The 18,435-nt window shown below is 38.7% G+C and overlaps 1 protein-coding gene across 2 annotated transcripts; it reads right to left on the bottom strand.

Moving 5' to 3' along the window:
• Positions 1 to 7,050: 7,050 nt before the first annotated feature.
• On the bottom strand, positions 7,051 to 12,327 carry trappc3 (trafficking protein particle complex 3). Of its 2 annotated transcripts, none has more exons than XM_036566377.1 (5): positions 10,945 to 11,101; positions 10,535 to 10,632; positions 9,045 to 9,144; positions 8,111 to 8,293; positions 7,051 to 7,977 (listed from the first exon to the last, which is right to left on the bottom strand). In XM_036566377.1, the coding sequence occupies exons 1-5, from the start codon at positions 10,945 to 10,947 to the stop codon at positions 7,858 to 7,860; spliced, it is 504 nt and encodes a 167-aa protein (XP_036422270.1). In that variant the 5' UTR covers positions 10,948 to 11,101; the 3' UTR covers positions 7,051 to 7,857. The 2 variants fall into 2 exon arrangements, with proteins under 2 accessions (XP_036422270.1, XP_036422269.1); XM_036566376.1 differs by lacking the exon at positions 10,945 to 11,101 and adding an exon at positions 12,147 to 12,327 and having other exon boundaries at positions 7,054 to 7,977.
• Positions 12,328 to 18,435: the final 6,108 nt, after the last annotated feature.

Raw genomic sequence — 18,435 nt, 5'->3', positions numbered from 1 at the left:
GTCCAGAAGACCATTTTCCAACTCCCATTATTCCTTAAAATTAAACATGCAGTTTTTGTTGTTGTGCCTTTAGAGACTGATATATGTAAATGATATCTGTTCTAATTGGCTTGCCCTGTAATGTGCTTTATTCAAAAAGCAGTCCAGGCTACTCAAAAAGCAGTCAAACACTACTTATAACTTTAACGTGAATGGGTGGGTCTTAACTACTGTAGGCCCCATAGGCAGAACACACAGATACAATTAATTCAAAAAGAGATGTTTGGGACATATGGACTGGGGCAGGGGTTCCCAAAGTCAGTCCTGAGGACCCCTCATGTCTTGGGTCAAGTGTGTAGAGCAGGGAAAACATTAAATGTGCAGAGCATAGGGTCCTCAGGACCGCATTTGGGAGCCCCTCGACTTTAGCAAAGTTTGGGAAGGGGGGCTTCTATAAGTTCCTAAGAGAAGCATATGTTTCAAATGACAAATCCACATTTTTCTTTGCATAATGGAATATAATTTGATGTATGGACGAATAAATCCAAAATATTAGTGCTGCCTAAACAAACTTTCCATCCATGCTTTGGATAAGTCATTATACTTAATGGGGCACAATAAAATAGGCTGTATTAATAGAAAACATAGAAAAAACTAATCAAGCTACTATGAATCCAACCAATTCATTACATGGCATCATAACTGTAACTTGGCAGGACTGTGCCTATGCCCAGGATACCTCATTTAGAACCATGCTTCCTTTCAGTGGGTAAGGCTTACATGGAACAATGTGTACACAAGTTACTCGAGCAATGTTACTCTGTTTCCATGGTGACTTATTCATCTGGGCCTGTTTCAGCATTCCAGCTCTTCATGACAGAAACCACTCCGGTCTCCACAGCTCCATCCTCTTTTCCAGAACATTCTTTTGCAGAACAGCCCAGCGTACACAGAATCACAAATAAACTAAGAGAGATGGGGGAAAAAGAAAAGATATTTCTTTCTTTTGGCATAAAGAAGATCTAGCCGAACTAAACTGTGATCCACAGTGAGATGTATCTCTAAGAGCTCCACCTAATCCAAGCCCTGAGATGGAATGTGTTTGTACTTCTATGAAAGAATGGAAGATGAAGTACATTATTGAAGTGTGAAAGGGGTAATGGGTGTGTCTAGACCTGCTTTATTAGACATGAACCTAAAGCTAAAATATAGCTACCCACCTCATATATAACTGTGAGCTCTGACATGCAGGAGTGGTCAAAATAAGCAGACGGGTAATGACATCACTGGCCAGCCATTTTAGAGTGATGGAGTACTGTGTCGTAGCATGTTTGGTTTTCCAAGTGTGGTCATATTAATAATTACATAGACTTTGAGAAAACATGTCACTGAGACAGTTCTCTCTTTAAGAGAAAATGGCTTGAGCTTAACATTCAATATTCAAGTAATTGCTTTTGGAGCATGTATAATTTCACTGGCGAAAATCAAGGCACAGGGGATTCATTTGAATAGCATATTCATGCAATTAATCTGTCCATTTGCTGTTGATAGAACACCCCTTTAATCCTCGTACAGACCCACCTAAGATACAGCAACAACAAATGTAAACACAGGGTGTATTATCTTTTGCACAGTTTACCTTTATACTTACCTGTGACGCAGTAGACAGCAGGTTGTCATATGTATTTACTGTAAGAGCTCTATAGGCCTGAGCACTGTTTCTGTGCATATGGAACACAGCCTGCCTTTGTTATGCATGCAAACTTGACAGTGTGAGCATGGTTTGATTTCAGTCCAGAGCATTTCAGGACTCCTGCATAATTTTCAATAGGAGTTATAATATTCAATATTGTCCAGAAGATTGATATAAATATATGCTTACATCAGCACATTCATAAGCATGACCCAAAAGTTATTGAGCCTTAGGTACAATGTGTCTTGCAGGCTAAACCATATCAAATTAAAGGTGACCCCCCCCCCCCCTCCATTTTCAACAGAATGACACACTGGAACGTTGCATGGTGTACTGTGTACTTTATCTACATCAATGACAGGGGCACAAGACTGAGAAATGGAAAACTAAATTCAAAACAATAAACTACCATAAAGTATAAAGTATAAAGAGAACCAGAGATAAAGTAACTTGGACAGAAAGCATTGTGACAAAAGTAGTCACAAGATAAGCTTTTCTATCATATGTTGCGAATGCAGGCTCAGGTAATTAGAAAAATTGCTTATTACTTATTTATAACTTATTTTCAATTAGAAAATCAACAAAACGCAAGTTCACCAAGGGTGCCCAAACTTTTGAATATGATACATATATACGTATAGTTATATATATATAGGTGGTGAATTTATGAAGTACACCTCCTTTCACCACCTCCATTTCATAAGGTCCACTCACCATAAAGGTGCACTTTGTAGTTCTACAATTACAGACTGTAGTCCATCTGTTTCTCTGCATACTTTTTTTAGCCCCTCTTACCCTGTTCTTTAATGGTTAGGACCCCTAAATATGCAGCCAAAAATATCCAGCTGACAGCGTCCTGTGGGCAGTGTCCAGCGACCACTGATGAAGGACTAGAGGATGACCAACACAAACTGTGCAGCAACAGATGAGCTACTGTCTCTGACTTTACATCTACAAAGTGGACCAACAAAATAGGTGTGTCTAAAAGAGCAGACAGTGAGTGGATGCAGTAAATGTATCCTAAGATCCATTTAATGAACCTTAGGTTTTACACCAGTGTAATCGTTCTTCCTAGAACTTTAAACTTCAGAAAGGTTTATCACTCACATATCTTATTTACAAAAATGGTTCTCTAAAGGACTATCCTTTTGAAGGCTCTTTAGGGAACCAAACCAGTTCTTTTATGGCACCTTTTGTATGGATGCTTTTTGGTACCTATATTTTAGAATAAGAACAAAGACAGCCATTTTCTGTGTGTGACCAAAAAAGATTATTGTATTTCTGAATACATTAAGAGAAATCTTCAAGTTACAATAAGGAGAACTTGCCATCAAAAGCTGGCTAAATCTAAAAAACATGAGATAATTGAATGTCACTACCACTACCAGAAGGCCCAAAAGTGCATGCAAGAAACATACACAGGAGCAGCTGGTCCAATTCTGTAAAGCCATAATAGAATCAGTTATCACATCCTTCATCCTCTGTTTCTGTCTGGCTTGGCTTTGCATCATTGTGCTCTGAGAGAAAACTGCAGTGCATTGTGCCATACCCGCCCGCTCAACTTGTACTTGTCTAGAATGAGGAAGAGGGTGTGGAAAATCATGGTTGACCCTTCAAATCCTGGCCACTCTGTTTCCCCTCTCAGCAGAGACCAAAAGCGAAAGCTGTAAGGACTAGGGCTAACTGTCACATGTGCAACTTCTGACCCCAGGCTATAATCCTCATAAACAAAGATCCTTCCATATCCCTCTTCTGTGATCTGTTGGGCCTGTCCTTCTCTGAATAAGCTGGACTAAAGATTTGAAAGGAGAGCAAAGTCACTTCTGAAATGTGTTAATTATATGTACAGACAGGTGACAAATTAAAGAAAAAACAATATAAAGTGTCTTAGTATGATCTTGGGCCACCACAACCTGCCAGAACAGCTTTAGGGCACCTTGATATACATTCTACAAGTCTCTGGATATGTGCTTGAGGGATAGAACACCATTCTTCCAAAAGATACACCCCTAATTAGTGTTTTGTTGATAATGGTGGAGAGCAGTGTCTAAAACATTGCTCAAAAATCTCCCATAGGTGTTCAACTGGGTTGAGAGCTGGTGACTGTAAAGGTTATAACATATGATTTAAATAATTCATATTCATAATCACCGTTCAACAACCCCTCAGGCCCTGTGTTTTCATTCTGGAAGAGACCCCTCCCATCAGCATAGAATTCTATCATCACTGGATAAAAGTTATCAATCAGAATAACTTCATATTGATATGCAGTGAACCTTTCCTTTAAAGACACAGCTAGACTCCTAGACACAGCTAGACTACTCCAGTCAAATGCTCCCCACAGCATTACAGAGCTACCAGACCCACTCACTGAAGTGGTTAAGCACTCAGGCCTGTAGTGTTCTCTTGTTGTACGCCACACATGCACTTGCCCACATATTGTGAAAGATGACTAATCTGACCACTTACTTTTCCCACATCTCTGTAGACCAATGCTTATGGTTTTTACACCATTGAAGTCTCAGATGTGCACTGGTCCTAGTAATAAGGGGTTTATGCACCGCAACTCTACTATAATGTCCCTCTCTATGTAGTTGTGGATGAACGGTTCTTGCTTTTTAAAGGTTTTTCTTAGAACTTTACTTCATGCATCAAACTATTTTTTCACAGTTCTGTTGAGAGTGTACTTGTAGCTGAAACATAACATACACTGCATTTATTAATGCATCTCAAAAGTGAGAAAAGGGTAAGAACTATTAAAGCTTCATCTCTTAAAAAGCCTACTGTATTGCTAATACTGTTTGTTTTCGTGCTCTCTGGACATCTGAAAGTTACCACAGACATCAACAGTCTTGGTGTGTCATCTTCTACTCAGTTGATTGACATTCTCAAAAACTTTACTAGACATAACACACAGGCCAGAGACTAATGGGATGCTCCTTCATTTGAGACTTCTCAGTACAATAACTAGTGCTCAGCAGTGTAAGTCATGTTTGATATTCCCACAAGATATGTTTCTCAAATGCTCGCTGCCTTCCTCTGCTCTTTCTCTCCTTTCTCCACCCTCCATCTCTCACTCTGCCAATCCCTTCATCCTGGCAAGGCTTGAAAGTGTGGCTCCAGAGGGAGAAAGTGAGTGGGGAAAGGGAGAAGGGAGGATGGATGAGGGGGATTCAGTAACCGTAGGCCAGCACCAGGCCATCCACAGAACTTTATTGTTTCAGCGTGCCATTCCCCATTTGTTTTCTATAAAAGCCACATGGTAGCATTTTGGGAGCTTAAACTAGATTGGTGTGCATCATCTCAGGTCTGTAACATTTGCTACTTGCTTGCAAGAACTGTCTTAATAAAAACTCCTTCAAAAGTACAGAGAAAAATGATGTGGGTCGGTGGCAGAAACTGGACAAATTGTAGGTCAGTAATGAAATATTGAGAACCATTTTCTCTTGTATGTGTTTGTGTGCTGGGAACCTTCCGTGAGACAGAGGCGGAAGAGATAAAAATAGCCAGTGAAGCCAAGTCCTCAAGGTGGAGGAGAAAGTAAACCATGCTGGGTAAACCTACAAATTCCTACATTTTTTCCCCTGAAATATGTGCAATATTATCCTAGCATAATAATCACTTGTAGAGAGTATGCGTAGGAGTGAACAAAGGGGCTAAAAGCAAACAGAACCAAGGCCCAATAAACAGTCAACTTATCACATGGACTCCATCCCTCTCCTTACACTGATATTGCTGTAGGCCCTATATTTTAAAGTTAAGTGTTCATTAGAAGGTGTTGGTGATGGTCGATGATGGCCAAGTTGTGTTTGGTTAGGGCAGAATAATGAGGCAGGGGAAAGTAAGCAGATGGAGGAAAGGATGAAAGGCCAGAATAAAAGAAAGGAAGAATGAAAAGAAAGAAGGAAATAAGGCAGGAAAGTGAAGAGAGAAAGACATAGAGAAAGGAATTCCTGACAGCATATGGAAGAATGATAAAGGTTTTCACACAGTACACAATCCCAGCTGTATATCCCCCTGATACAGAGGTCTAATTCTGCCAAATGATTTACACTAACGTCTGCACAAAGTCATTTCCTCTCCAATCTCGTTCCAAAATATACCTTAAATTGAATACATGTATTGCAGTATAATCTGGAATGATCACTCTTCAGAAGAAAAACACTCACAATCATTCTGATTGGACCCTGCATAATTTCTCCTTAACTTTTTCTGTATATGTGAATGAATTAAGAGCAAGCAGATTTATCCAGTAAATAATATCCCTGCCTCCAGCATTCAAATGTGCCTAGAATGTGCCCTATGCATTATGAAATTTGAAAAGGAAAATAGAACAGGGCTTATGGGCAGACAAGAAAGAGAACATAAATACTCACAGCTACCTCTAGTGGCTATTGGTGAAAAAGCTTTCAAGACTTTGAAAGACTTTCAAAAATCTTTGACAGTATTACTAGCAAATGACAAAGTTGGCTGAAAAGATGTATAAGAAGGAGCAACAATACCATACAACTGCAGTTTCCAAGATTGGAATCCTAGCTCCATAACCAAGGAACACAGTACATTAACAGTCATTTTCTTTCCACTTGAGATTGACGAGGTGAGGAATGCTGGAAAATGAGACTCTGCCTGCGACTCCTGAATGACGTAAGGCCATTAACAGGTGTTAGGCCCAAAAATCTGGTAGAGAAATGAGTGCCTTTCAGTAAATGGCCAACGCTCTCTGCCCTATGCCCTAAACCAGTCTACACACCCCCAAGTCACCCTGTTAAAACACACTGGCTCCCAAAAACACCCCTGCCCTGCACACGCACCGGTGAACTTGCAGCCCTTGATTGCTTCCATGTTGCTTGAGTAAACATCTGAGACAAATTAGGCCCTTGTTATTGTTGTTTTACTTCAGCTGCACTGTGAAGCTGCACTGCAGGTATAACAGTCCCCACCAGTGTAAAGGCCTCTCCTTGATAACCTCAGGAGAGGCGCAGGGGTGGTGCCACAACACTTCATTACATACGTGTGGAGGGACCTGCCACAGGCTCGGCAGTTGCACCAGGCACACAGATCCCATTCTCTACACGGCTATATGACCCCTCCCAGGCTGACCGCAACAACATTGCACTTTCCATAAAGCCTGTCTTCTACCAGACCATGCAAGACTGCAGCTCTGTTCTGACTTAGACATGGGCCCCATTCTCAACATGCTGCTTTAAGATGGATGCTAAAACTTGCGCGTGACCAGCTGATAAGAAATAAAAGAGTTCTGTGCTGCATAAAGCATCAAAACGATTAAAGTGTATATAAATTTAAGGGTATTTTGTATGCTATAGGCCTAAAAAGACGCAAGTGTGGGAACATGGAGAGGCCTAAGACACCTATTCAGTTAGTAATTTATTACATTTGATTTGTAAATAAATACACTCACATGTGCCATATATCCTTTACATGACTAACCAAAAAAAGAATTAAAAAAATTACAACAGAAACAAAACCAAAGAAAGGACACACATGGCTTTTTACAAGGTACGCCAAACTATGAGATGCAAATTCCACAAGTCTGAAATTTTTTCCAATGTGGGGCCAAGAGAGAAGATAAAGATAACCCTAGTTAGAGGGGATACACTGTACATTACAATCCAAATTAAAATAAGCCTGCACACACTTCCTCTGTTTCCTTCACTCAGCAAATCTACGATGCAGAAATAAAGAAACAGTCTGGTGAATAATTTCTCTAGCTTTGGTACTGTTTTTTTCCCATTACAAATGTGAGTAAACACTGGATGTAAGTTAAAATGTTTTATCACATATTAGGAGAGGGCATTTCAGTTTTAAAGAACAGCAATCATCCGTTACATCAACAATATGAACTTTCCAAGTGACAGCAAGGGCTGGAGAATTTTGTTTCTTGAAATTTTGAACAGAGCTTTAAATCTAATGAGTTAGGAAAGATTAAAAAAGTCTCAGGTGGTTTTAATTGCCTTAACCAAAAAGACAAAAAAAATACAAAAGATGAGTGAGGATGTACTGTATTTCAATGCCTGAGGAACGAGAAACGAGCTCAGCTGATTTTTTCTTTGTACTGTTTCTTTTGACTGAACTGTAGGTCTGTGGTTCCCACCAAAACTTCATGATCGAAGTCTCTCAGGTCCAAGAGGCCAGCGCTGCTCCAGCACTAACACATCACAACAGCCTCATTCATCTCCTGCAGGCAAGTTTTCCTCAATCCTCTTGATGAACTTCATACGGATCTCTGTCACATTGTCTCCTCTTAGTGTGTCTTGAGCAAATCGCACATCCACTGCCATTTGAACCTGCGGAAACAAACCAAAAACATTAAGCATGTCCCAAATGGTGGCATCAACTTGTGTGAAGCTACAGTAATAATGATTAAAATAGTCAATCTCCTTTCAATATACAAACACGCCACACTTAAAATCTCTTTACCATCTCCAGAGCTCCTCTCAGCACTCCACAGAGCAAGTTGGAGTAGATTAGAGTGCTGTGGTTATCTGGAAGCTCCACAAAGTCCACCAGGGGGTTACTTTCCAGGATGAGGGAGAACTCATCTCCAGCAGGGCTCCAGTTGGTCACACTGGGGGTAATGCCCAAGTACATCTTGAAGGCTACCTGTCCATTGAAAGCAGTTTTTTAAATACATACATATTTAAAAAACAATCAAACACACAAACAAAAAAAAGCCTTTAACCGGTGATGTAATCCAAGTGTGATATTTAAATGATTTTGCAGATCTAGAAGATTCTTTTTAGGTGATGTATATGCCTAAAGGCAGCCACAGCTGCTGAAATAACCTGGGTGAGATTTTTAAGCGTGGAGAACAGAAAGCTCAGAAATCATGACCTCAGAGTGGCTTTTTGAACTCTCCCCATGGAAGCAATGGAAGCGCTAAAGGGCTCAAAGACTCAGTATTCTGATCAGGAGCCCAGTGCTCTGTGCAAACAGACACACGGTAGATTAACATCTGACAACGTGGCTCGCAGTGGAAAGCAAAGAGAGAGAACAGGGTGGGGGGAAAGAGCAAAATACTGTCATTCTTTCAGTGTGAACTAACGCTTTCTGCAGTGCAATGTTTCGCAACTGGTCTAAGTAACAGGACATCTGGTCATTATGGACCAAAGACAACAAACGCAGGGGAACAGGCAGCTTGAGTCCCTCAGACACTGCACATGGCAGGCCGGTTGAATTTATGGTGGCATGGCTAGAATATTTCTCCACCTGCATGATTCAGAAAAATCAAAACAATAGCAAAAGTGATGAAAGCTTAGAAACTTTGCAGGCTACTGGAGACCACAGTTCAAAATGCAGCCACTTGCTTTGTTGCACGTTTACAAGGTTATTTGTATCAGAATTGTTCTGGTACCTTTGCAATGACATCAGCTGTTTCTCGGAAATCGTGACACCTGCCTACACTGGAGCGAGCCAAGAAGTCCTCGATGAGACGCACTCCAATATTGTAACCCCTTCAAAAAGTAGGCAGAAAAATACAAAAGAAGAAAAAAGAAACACTTTGTAAGCCCTTCAGAACAAACACAAGCTCTTCTTCTTTTATGACACATCTTTTAATTCATAACAGTTTTGGTTCAAAACGTTCATATCAGGGTCATGTCAGGGCTAAAATGTCAAGCAGTGAGATAAAGAATGGAAATTCTGATCAATCTCTTTCACATTTGTTGTGAGGAACTAGGACTGAGATCTTGGCTGAATCAGTAACTCCACTTCTGAGCAAAAGGTTTACTGGCAGAATCCACCAGTAAAGTTATAATTAAAGCTAGTAATTGATTTATATGAATTATTTTTCAATGAAAAACACAAACCTTCTAAAAAGTTCCTTAATGTAAAAGAAAAGCATAGGAATAATCAACAGCAATATATCATTATCAGCATTAGCACTGGTTCCTTTCCAAACAGGCAGTGGAATTCGTCTGTGTACTGCAGGATTGAGCCACCCATTTTAAAAGACAGGACCCTAGCCACACAGTTGCTCTATTCATTTTACATCATGCTGTGGGCAGAGAGGTCTCAAAAGGGGTATAAGGGTACATTTCACTCCTTTTTTCCTACTAACAGACCACTGACAGACTAACAGACTACCTCACATCAACCACTACTTGCAACTAGGCAGAATGCAGACAATACAAAGTCCTCTTTACAGTTGTTTGGAGAACTGATTGGACACCACAGTATTCTTGCAAGATGTGCAATGAAACAAAAAAGGCATACAATGAACGTTTCCTGGAAATAATGCAAGGCTTTGTGTGAAGTTAAAGAAATGGTTCAGCAAAAATCTAACTTATATAATTTTCCAATTTGGCTTCTTTAACTTTGTAGTACTTTGTAGTACACACACCAAAATCGGTTCTGTAAATATATCCTCAAAACACCCCGCTCAAACTATTCCACTATATATACCACACTATATATGGTGATTCTGGGCACAGTATGACTTAATATGAACTATACAAAATAAATAAAAACATCACCATGTAAATGAATGCAAAGGGCAGCAAGTTTAGGCAACAGGTGTGCGTCAAAGTATGTGATTTTTTTTTTTCATTTTTGTAGCTCACTGTAAGTCATACTGTAATCTAAAGAACATCAAGTCTGCACAACCTTAATGAAAATGCAGTTTCAGTGGGTTGAGAGACGTTTTGGGGATGTATTTACCTTGAAGCCTTGTTCCAGCACTGAATAAAAGAAGCAAAATTTGGACATCAAATGTACCTTGGCTGATTGATTAAAACAGGGCTAAGTGGTAAACTATGTACATTTTATTTTTTAAACTATGCTTTTTGATTGAATTTGAATATGACACTAGCCCAGAAAGTGAGAGAGTGAGAGAGAGAGACTTACATTTTATCAAGCTGCTTGTTGACTTCCTCATCATTCTCATAGTCCTTACATAGTTGAGTGACCAGGGCTCCATATGTGAGAGTAAACAGTTCAGAATTCTGTTAAAGAGAAAAGGGAAAAAGCCAGTCAGGGAAAAAATACATTACTGAGCATTTTCAACCAAAAGTCTGCTTTTCTTGTACTCAAAAATAGCTTTTTTATGAAAGGAAATAACTTTTCACTCAGCCTACATACTGTGACATTCATTCATGTTAGTACTAAATACAAAAAGTCCTACTTTTGTATGTTTTAATCACCGGACTGTTATATGCAATCACAACATGTAAACATGCTGTACTTCAACTTTCTTGCAGGTCTAAAACAACTGCTAGGGCTGAACGATGTTAACAATGTTTAACAGAGGCACATACCATAAAATCAACCCTTGCTTTAGACCAGACAGAGTATTACACAATTCAGTATTTTCCCTTCCATACACGATTCAACTCATCAGCAAAACTTCATTATTTTAATCAGTCAGACTTAAGTGTGAGAAAAGTGACAACTCCAGGACTGACAACCATTTCCTCGTAACAATTCTTTTAGTTGAGCACGTCATGTGACTCCTCACGTCTTAAAGTCTTGGGCACCTCCTTGTGGCCCAACATAACCTTGTACTGTGTTAAGTAGCAGGTGCAACTTAAACCATTTGGTACTGTAAAAAACATGTATTTAACACAGCATCTGAGATCAAGACGCAGAACTTATTCTTGTGTCCCCAAAGCTTATTTACATTCAGGTCTGGTCATATGTGAAGAAAGAAAATCACTTTTTACAATAGGTGGGCAATATGACAGCATTTGTTATTGTTATTACGTTAAATTACATGACGTTACATCATAAAATGCTTTTTGAGCATATCATGGAAACCATCATTAACTACTTTACTTACAAAGAAAGCATAATTTGCCCTAAATAACTGGATTCAGATCAGCACAGTATGTGAAACATGAACAAAAGCATTGTGTTTTTGATAGTGATATTAAAACGTGACACTGTTCCAACTTAAATATTGTGCTACGTGTAATGTAAAGTGAAAACACTATGTTTTTATCATTGGACTGTTGTGTACAGGCACCCCACATTGACGGGATGCACTTTATCATTCTTGTAGATGCAGAAGAACTACGCTAGTGATGGGCAATGAAAATAAATGTATCAATAACGTTAACAGAGCGGGGGTTTCTACGTCTTAGAGATCGTGGAGGACCTCTGTACTGGATTTAAGCACTTAAACGTTTAAAAACACAAGACTACTCACTGTCTTTCTGTCTGAAAAGCCACCAGCCATTCATTCTTACTAAATCTACTAACTAGCTTTAAGCTGTGAAGCGCCGAAGGATTTCAGCGAAAGGAGAATGACAAATAACGTTGACTGTGAACTAACCTAACCGCTCACAGACAGAGTACTTTCGAACATGATACTGCAGCAAACAAAATAAATAACAAATAGACAGAAAACTAAATAAACTCTGCACATTCAAAACAGTCAAAGCTAACTGCTGCATGGATCCCATTAGCCAAAACATTAGCGCTAAACGCTAAATCAGCACAGACACAAACACGCACTCACCATCTTCTTGCTATCGGTGGATCTGTTGGACTGCCTAGACATGGTGTGTTGTATTACAGCGTTGTACAGGTAGGTTACAAGTTATATTTTATTAATTTGTCTGCTAAAACCGTGCTCGTATTCCTATATCGATGTCAAAACTACTTCCTGAATCACTTCCCGTTTGTCCGAGGTTGTTTTTCGCGTTGATTCTTGGGAGTTGTTGTTTTTGCTTCTCCGTCCTATGACGCCGTATTACAGCACTGGAAACCGTGCATGTGTTTACTTTTGTAGCCTGTCAAAGATCAGTTTGCTGTTTATATTGCATTTTTTCAGGACACAGTAAAAGAAGTCTATACATATTTAGCCCATTTTAGCCATAAAGCTTATGTTTCAAAAGAAAGACCACCATTTCCATCTCTCCCCACCAGATGGCTGTGTGTGCAAAGAGGAGTTGCACCCAAGAATTGAATGGTGGAGCAGGTACTAGTAGGAGGATTACTTGAGTGACACGACACCACAAGACTCAAAACATCATGTATTCACAGTACATAGCTCATTACACAGTTAGCTGTGTGGTTTGGAGGATATTAGAAACTTAAAGTGCCCATATCCTACATTTTCCTGTATTTTTCCCTTTGATATAGTGTTGATATATACCATAAACAGTCATAATTCATGTTTGCATGGCCAACCTCTCCTTACTGTTTGGAATTAAACAGGCTATTCTTGTTACCGTGCCTGTGACTATTATATGTAAATGATCTCTGCTCTGATTGGTTGTCTTGTTGTGTGCCTCACTCAAAAACAGGTCCAGGCTAAAACACTCCTTATAGCTTCAGCGTGAATTGGTGGGGCGAAACCACTGCAGACTGAATATATATGTGATAGATGATATATATGAATGTGATGGTTCTGACATCAGAAAAACACTTAATTCAAAATGGGCTGTTGTCCAGCTTAGTGTGTCTATAGGGACTATATTGACTGAGGAAGTAATGGTTTGTTTTTAAAAATTAATGGTGTTTACTTACTACATCAAACTTATTTCACAAAAAGAGTGGAAATTCATATATCCATGATAGGAGCCCTTTAATTTTCTGAAGTAATAACTTCTGCATTTATTTAAAGGCTAAAGACTTGTGTGTTGTAAGATACGTGATCCAGATTTCACAAATCCAGGACCAGAGGAGATATTCTGTAGCTGAAATCAAGGAAGGTATGGTGAGACACGGTTCTCACTCATCTTATTCAGCCTACTTTAGCCTAATTCTAGTTGTTTCATCCACTCTGTTATACATGTTCCCAGGTTCTGGGGCTGTTTGTGGTTCAGTAATTATGATTAATGAGTGTGGTGTCCAGTTCTGGACAGTGCAGAGCTCAAAATAGCATTTCTCAAACGTATCATTATAAATCTAAACAGTTGCATTTACTTACTTTAATGATCTTAGGGCTGGTATGTATTTGTTTCAATAAAACATTTGCAGAACTCCTGAAACAGATTTGGATTTTAGCGTGCTGTGCTGAGTCAGCTTGTCTAGCATGGGGAGAAAAATCCCAGCTCATTATCAGTTTTGTTTTTTTCTCTATGTTGTCTTTTGCATGTAGCCCAGGCTTGGGATGATGGATACACTCGTTAAAACATGGGAATCATCTGAGGAGGGAAACCAATAGCAACATGGTATCACATTATAGATAGTAGTGTGTATGTAAAAGCTCTCTTATTCATTTGATTTTGATACTCCCAAATTGCCTCATGGGTCAGTAATGAAGACTCCTTTTTGTGAACTATTTTTTATTGGTTCTAACGTATAATATGGCCTTCAGGACTGCAACAAGTAAAAATGAAATTAAATTTGTCCTCACTCTGATGGCTTTGTTAATTTTTAACATGAACTGCCATGAACTGTACATTTGGAATAAATGTGTTCAGTAATGATAGATCAGTACTGTAAGCACAATTGATATAGCTTTATACTTGATATTTTTTATGAATGCAGCAAGACAAATTCTTCCAAAGCTTAGAGGAGAGCAGGGCACCAACTAACACAGTGTAAAACATGGATATTTTATGGTTAAACATGTTCAAGTAGCGCATGCTTTTAATCATGTTCTAATATTCTTTTGCGAGCCAGGCCCTCTCGTCCAACATCAGTGTCTGACCTCACAAATGCTCTTCTGGATGAATGGACAAAACTTCCCACAGACACACTCCAAAATCTTGTAGAAAGCTTCCCAGAAGAGTGTAAACTGTTATAGCTGCAAAGTGGGGAACAAATCCATAATAATGCCTATGGATTTAGAATGGGATGTCATTAAAGCTCCTGTAGGTGTAATTTATAGGTGTCCCAATATGTTTGTCCATATAGTGCATATTATTTTATTGACTCTCTTGGTAGTTTGGTAGTTAGTCTCTAGTGATGTAGCATCATTTTGAAGCATATAAATAACTCACAGTGAGAGTTAGCAAGGTTAAAGCACAGCTTTCACATGAAGGGGTTAATTTTAACACAGTAATAGTGAATTAAATCTCCCAATGTAAATTCAATAGTATTTTTTTTAAGGACAGACTGATTGAAAGTATGTTATAGATGTCATGTAAATAAAATGTATTTCAAATGTATTGTGCTGATATGTGCTCTTCTACTGTGATAAAAAATAAATTGAATGCAATCTCTATTCACTAATTATATTTTGATGAATATATTTTTATATATTTTGGTTGAAAAGCTTGTCCCGGTTCGAACAACATAGAACTGTATCGAATTAATTGTGTTTGCATCGATTTACCAGACTTTTAAACTAGGCCTTCAGTCTGTTACAACTAACCTCATCCATGGGGTTAGCTGTAATATTTGCACTCACTCTGCTTTCTGCTGAATTGTTTATAAATGGTAGGGGCTGGAAATAAAGTTTTCATTTATAGCAGAGCTGTGTGGGTTGCTTGTATAAAATATATTAATCTTCCTCAAATACTTTTAAATTATCTGGCAAAAAACTAAATATGTTAGGTTGTGCCTTATTTTCCCCTACTGTACATAAAGTCATGTGGACATTTACATATAATCAGTGGCTGAATTATATATTTGTAAGGGAGATGTGGGTTCAAATGCCTAGGTTTTTTAGTTACTTTTTTAGATGCAAAGTACCTCATCAGCTGGACTTGTAACCAACTCACTCACACACATTTAGCAGGCTGAATTCTTCACAAGGGGTGCCATTAGCAGCCAAATAGCTTTTGCTGGTTCATAAGAGCAGTGCTTTGTGTCAGTGACACTGTGTGTCACCTTTTCAGCTATCTCTTGTCTCATACTGTGATTAGGCTGTCTGTTTGTTCACTTAGAAAAAGTATAAGCTCTTTTTAATTCTACAGTCATTATTTTTTCCATTGGGTGACATGCATCTTCACATTAAGAACTTCTTGGTCTAACTTAAAGAACATCCAAGGCAAGCTGGAATGACAATCTCAAATATGGATGGAATGGAAATTAGACATCTCAAGGAACATCACAAAATAGTTCTATTATGGATTTTGTTGTACAAATGGTTATTTTATATGCATATATCTCTTCAGCAATTTATTGCTGCCATTTAAAAATCATTGTATGATGCCTACCATTTATTTGTTTATTCGGCACCCCCTTGATGCTCTGATTGTGTTGTCTGTAAGTGTATGCTTCTACGGTGTACAGATTTAATCATATCTGAATGCTTATGGTATCCTGAATAAATACAACGATGCAATGTAACTTTACTTGAGTTGATGAATAAGTGGGATCAAAGAAGCAAAGGTACCTCTTTTGCCACCCTGTTCCAAGCTTGAGCACCTATCTACCTCACGCAGTAACTGCAGGCCTCAGGTTGTTTTCACAACTAAAAGCTTTAGTTATAATATCTAGAAGATTTACTTCAACTTTTGTGAACTTTATGTATCACACACAAAGCTGCAAATACAAGCAATGAATGGCCAGGGAAAGAAAACATGAGGTTTTGTGATGAAAATGAACATAATACAGACCAGTAAAGGCTCGAATATTCAGTTATGTACGTGTGCAGAATCCCCTTCTCAGTTGTCTTTGAAATGTAATGAACTTCTCAGCTCTCTTCGCTTTTAAATCATGATGCACACTCTAAATACTTAAAATCTGTATGTCAGAGAGGATTGTTAAGTAAGCATTTTGTCCTATAATTTAAAGGTAGTGCTGTTATTAATTGAGACATCAACCACAGCAGTAGCTATTACTTCATAAAAATTACGCCCAGCTCAGCAATTTTAATTTCTGCAGGGAGCAGCTTGTGGAATTGCACATGTATGTAATAATTTAACATGGGAGTATGTGCATCTACTGACAGAATCATGATCTAAAGTTCTTGGTTATTAGCATGCGCAGGATGATTTATTGTTATTACTGGCCTGTATGCTCTCTTGCTGAGTGGTGTTCAGTCGCACTTCAGTTTGGTGGGAAAAGTCAGCAAGTCATTGCAGAGAAAGCACCAGGAAACATCAGTGATCCCTGGCTGGGAGTTTAGGAGGGTTGCTTAGCAAAGAGGCAGCAGAAAGCATTAAAATCTGGCCCAGAGCTGTTCACGAAAGCCATGGGGGAAAATATTTCACTGATTTGGCAAAATATAATCTTAATATGAGCTCAGATGTGCTTGCTGTAACCACAAGCTATATTCCCATCAATGATTAGAGCAGGGCAGTCATAGGTGATGTAATGATCCACGGCCTGTCATTGTCTACTTTAAATCATATGTTTTTAATGACAGTTTTTTTTCTAAACGAATTCTTATCAGGGTAAGTGGAAAACAAGCCTTACGACTGGGATGTTGACTTGTAAATGTAAGGGAAAACCAATGTTTCTTTCTGCAACATAAGGTGATGCAATTTTCACTGCAGAAATACAGCACTTTGGGAAATCTGTGTTTCTCACAGCGCTCTATTATACCAAAATATTTTCACATATGTTTCTCGTGATGTTTTGTACAATGAATTTTCTGTGAGAGACTTACAAGGAAGACAGCAATGCACTGCAATATATTTGTATAACATGGACAAAATCTCGCTTACAGCATGAGGAAGAACCTCTGAGAGTTAGCAAGACCCAATAGGAGAACCATCCACCTCTGGCTAACACTGGATAGACAATTTACGAAAAACAAATTATGAGAATTCTGATTAAGAAAATGAGATTAAGGAGTAAACTGAAACATTCAGATCTGTGAGATCCCTCCATGAGATAAACCAATGACTTATATTTAGTGTGTAAAAGATTAGCAGAAAAAGACAGAGAATTAGGGTGCTTTCACACTGACATTCTGACTTTTCAGTTTGGTCCAAATGAAAATAGCAGGTGTGAAAGGTGCTTTGTACCACGGTCTGCACCAAAGAAATAAAACATTGGTCAACCAAAATAGGTGGTCTAGGTACAGATCAAACTGAACCATGGTTTAGTTTGTTTGCAGAGTGACAAGACACTTTTTTGCATGTTTCAGACTTTTCAGACCAGTTACAGGAAGTTGAGGCAGACTAGCATCTCCCATTAAACAATAGAGGAAGAAAAAGAACTGAGAGAGAAGTAAAAAAGAACCGGGGTTACACATGGGAAGAGCAGGAAACGAAATATTTCGTTGTAATTTGGTCGAATTAAAAAAAGTCAAAATCAACTTCAAAAAATGCATAAAAATACTGAAACTTTTACCTTATTTTCTGAAAGGATGAGGGAGAGAGATGATACTCATTTTTCATACTCCTCTACAAACCAGTTATAGGGAGATGCAGCCCGCGTAGGTGATGACGACAGGACATAGGTGTGTCATGCAAAGTTCTTTAGTGTGCTCACTAAATTGCAATGTGAAACCAAACCAACAGGATCAAGTGTAGACAAGGAAAAAAAATGGTTTGAACTTTCAGGTGTAAAAACACCAGATCTGGTGGACTAAATTTGGCTCTTTGGCCAAAATTAAAAATGGAACCATTGCTACCATTTGTTGTAAATATGCTGACTTGCCCACAGCTGAGGTGCCGCACTAGTCTCTAGAGTGAGATTTTTTAGGAACACCCCCATCTAATGAAGTATCTTGACATTGGGCAGTAGTCCCGAGGGGCCACATGTGATCATAGCGAGAACGTCAGGGGACAACCATGAAAAATATTGGGCTAAATGTGGAGGGAAGAGTAGATTTATTATGATGGCAACAAACTGAGTGGGAAATTTTAAAACCAAACCAACATCTTGTGAAGGTGTAGTGGACGATGGTGAGCTTGTCAACATGGTCCAATGAAACAAAAAGCCTGTTGTTAACCCAT

Source organism: Colossoma macropomum, unplaced genomic scaffold (genome assembly GCF_904425465.1).
Source record: "Colossoma macropomum unplaced genomic scaffold, Colossoma_macropomum, whole genome shotgun sequence".
NCBI classification, from domain to species: domain Eukaryota; kingdom Metazoa; phylum Chordata; class Actinopteri; order Characiformes; family Serrasalmidae; genus Colossoma; species Colossoma macropomum.
Note: the sequence above shows the minus strand (reverse complement) of the source record. Positions and strands in the feature narration are given on the sequence as shown.

Coding starts and splice junctions, on each gene's coding strand:
- trappc3 (XM_036566376.1), bottom strand. CDS start 12,188: ATGTCTAGGCAGTCCAACAGATCCACCGATAGCAAGAAGATG. Junction 10,633..12,146: donor CCACCGATAGCAAGAAGATG/GTGAGTGCGTGT, acceptor TCTCTTTAACAG/AATTCTGAACTGTTTACTCT. Junction 7,978..8,110: donor TGAGAGGAGCTCTGGAGATG/GTAAAGAGATTT, acceptor TTGTTTCCGCAG/GTTCAAATGGCAGTGGATGT.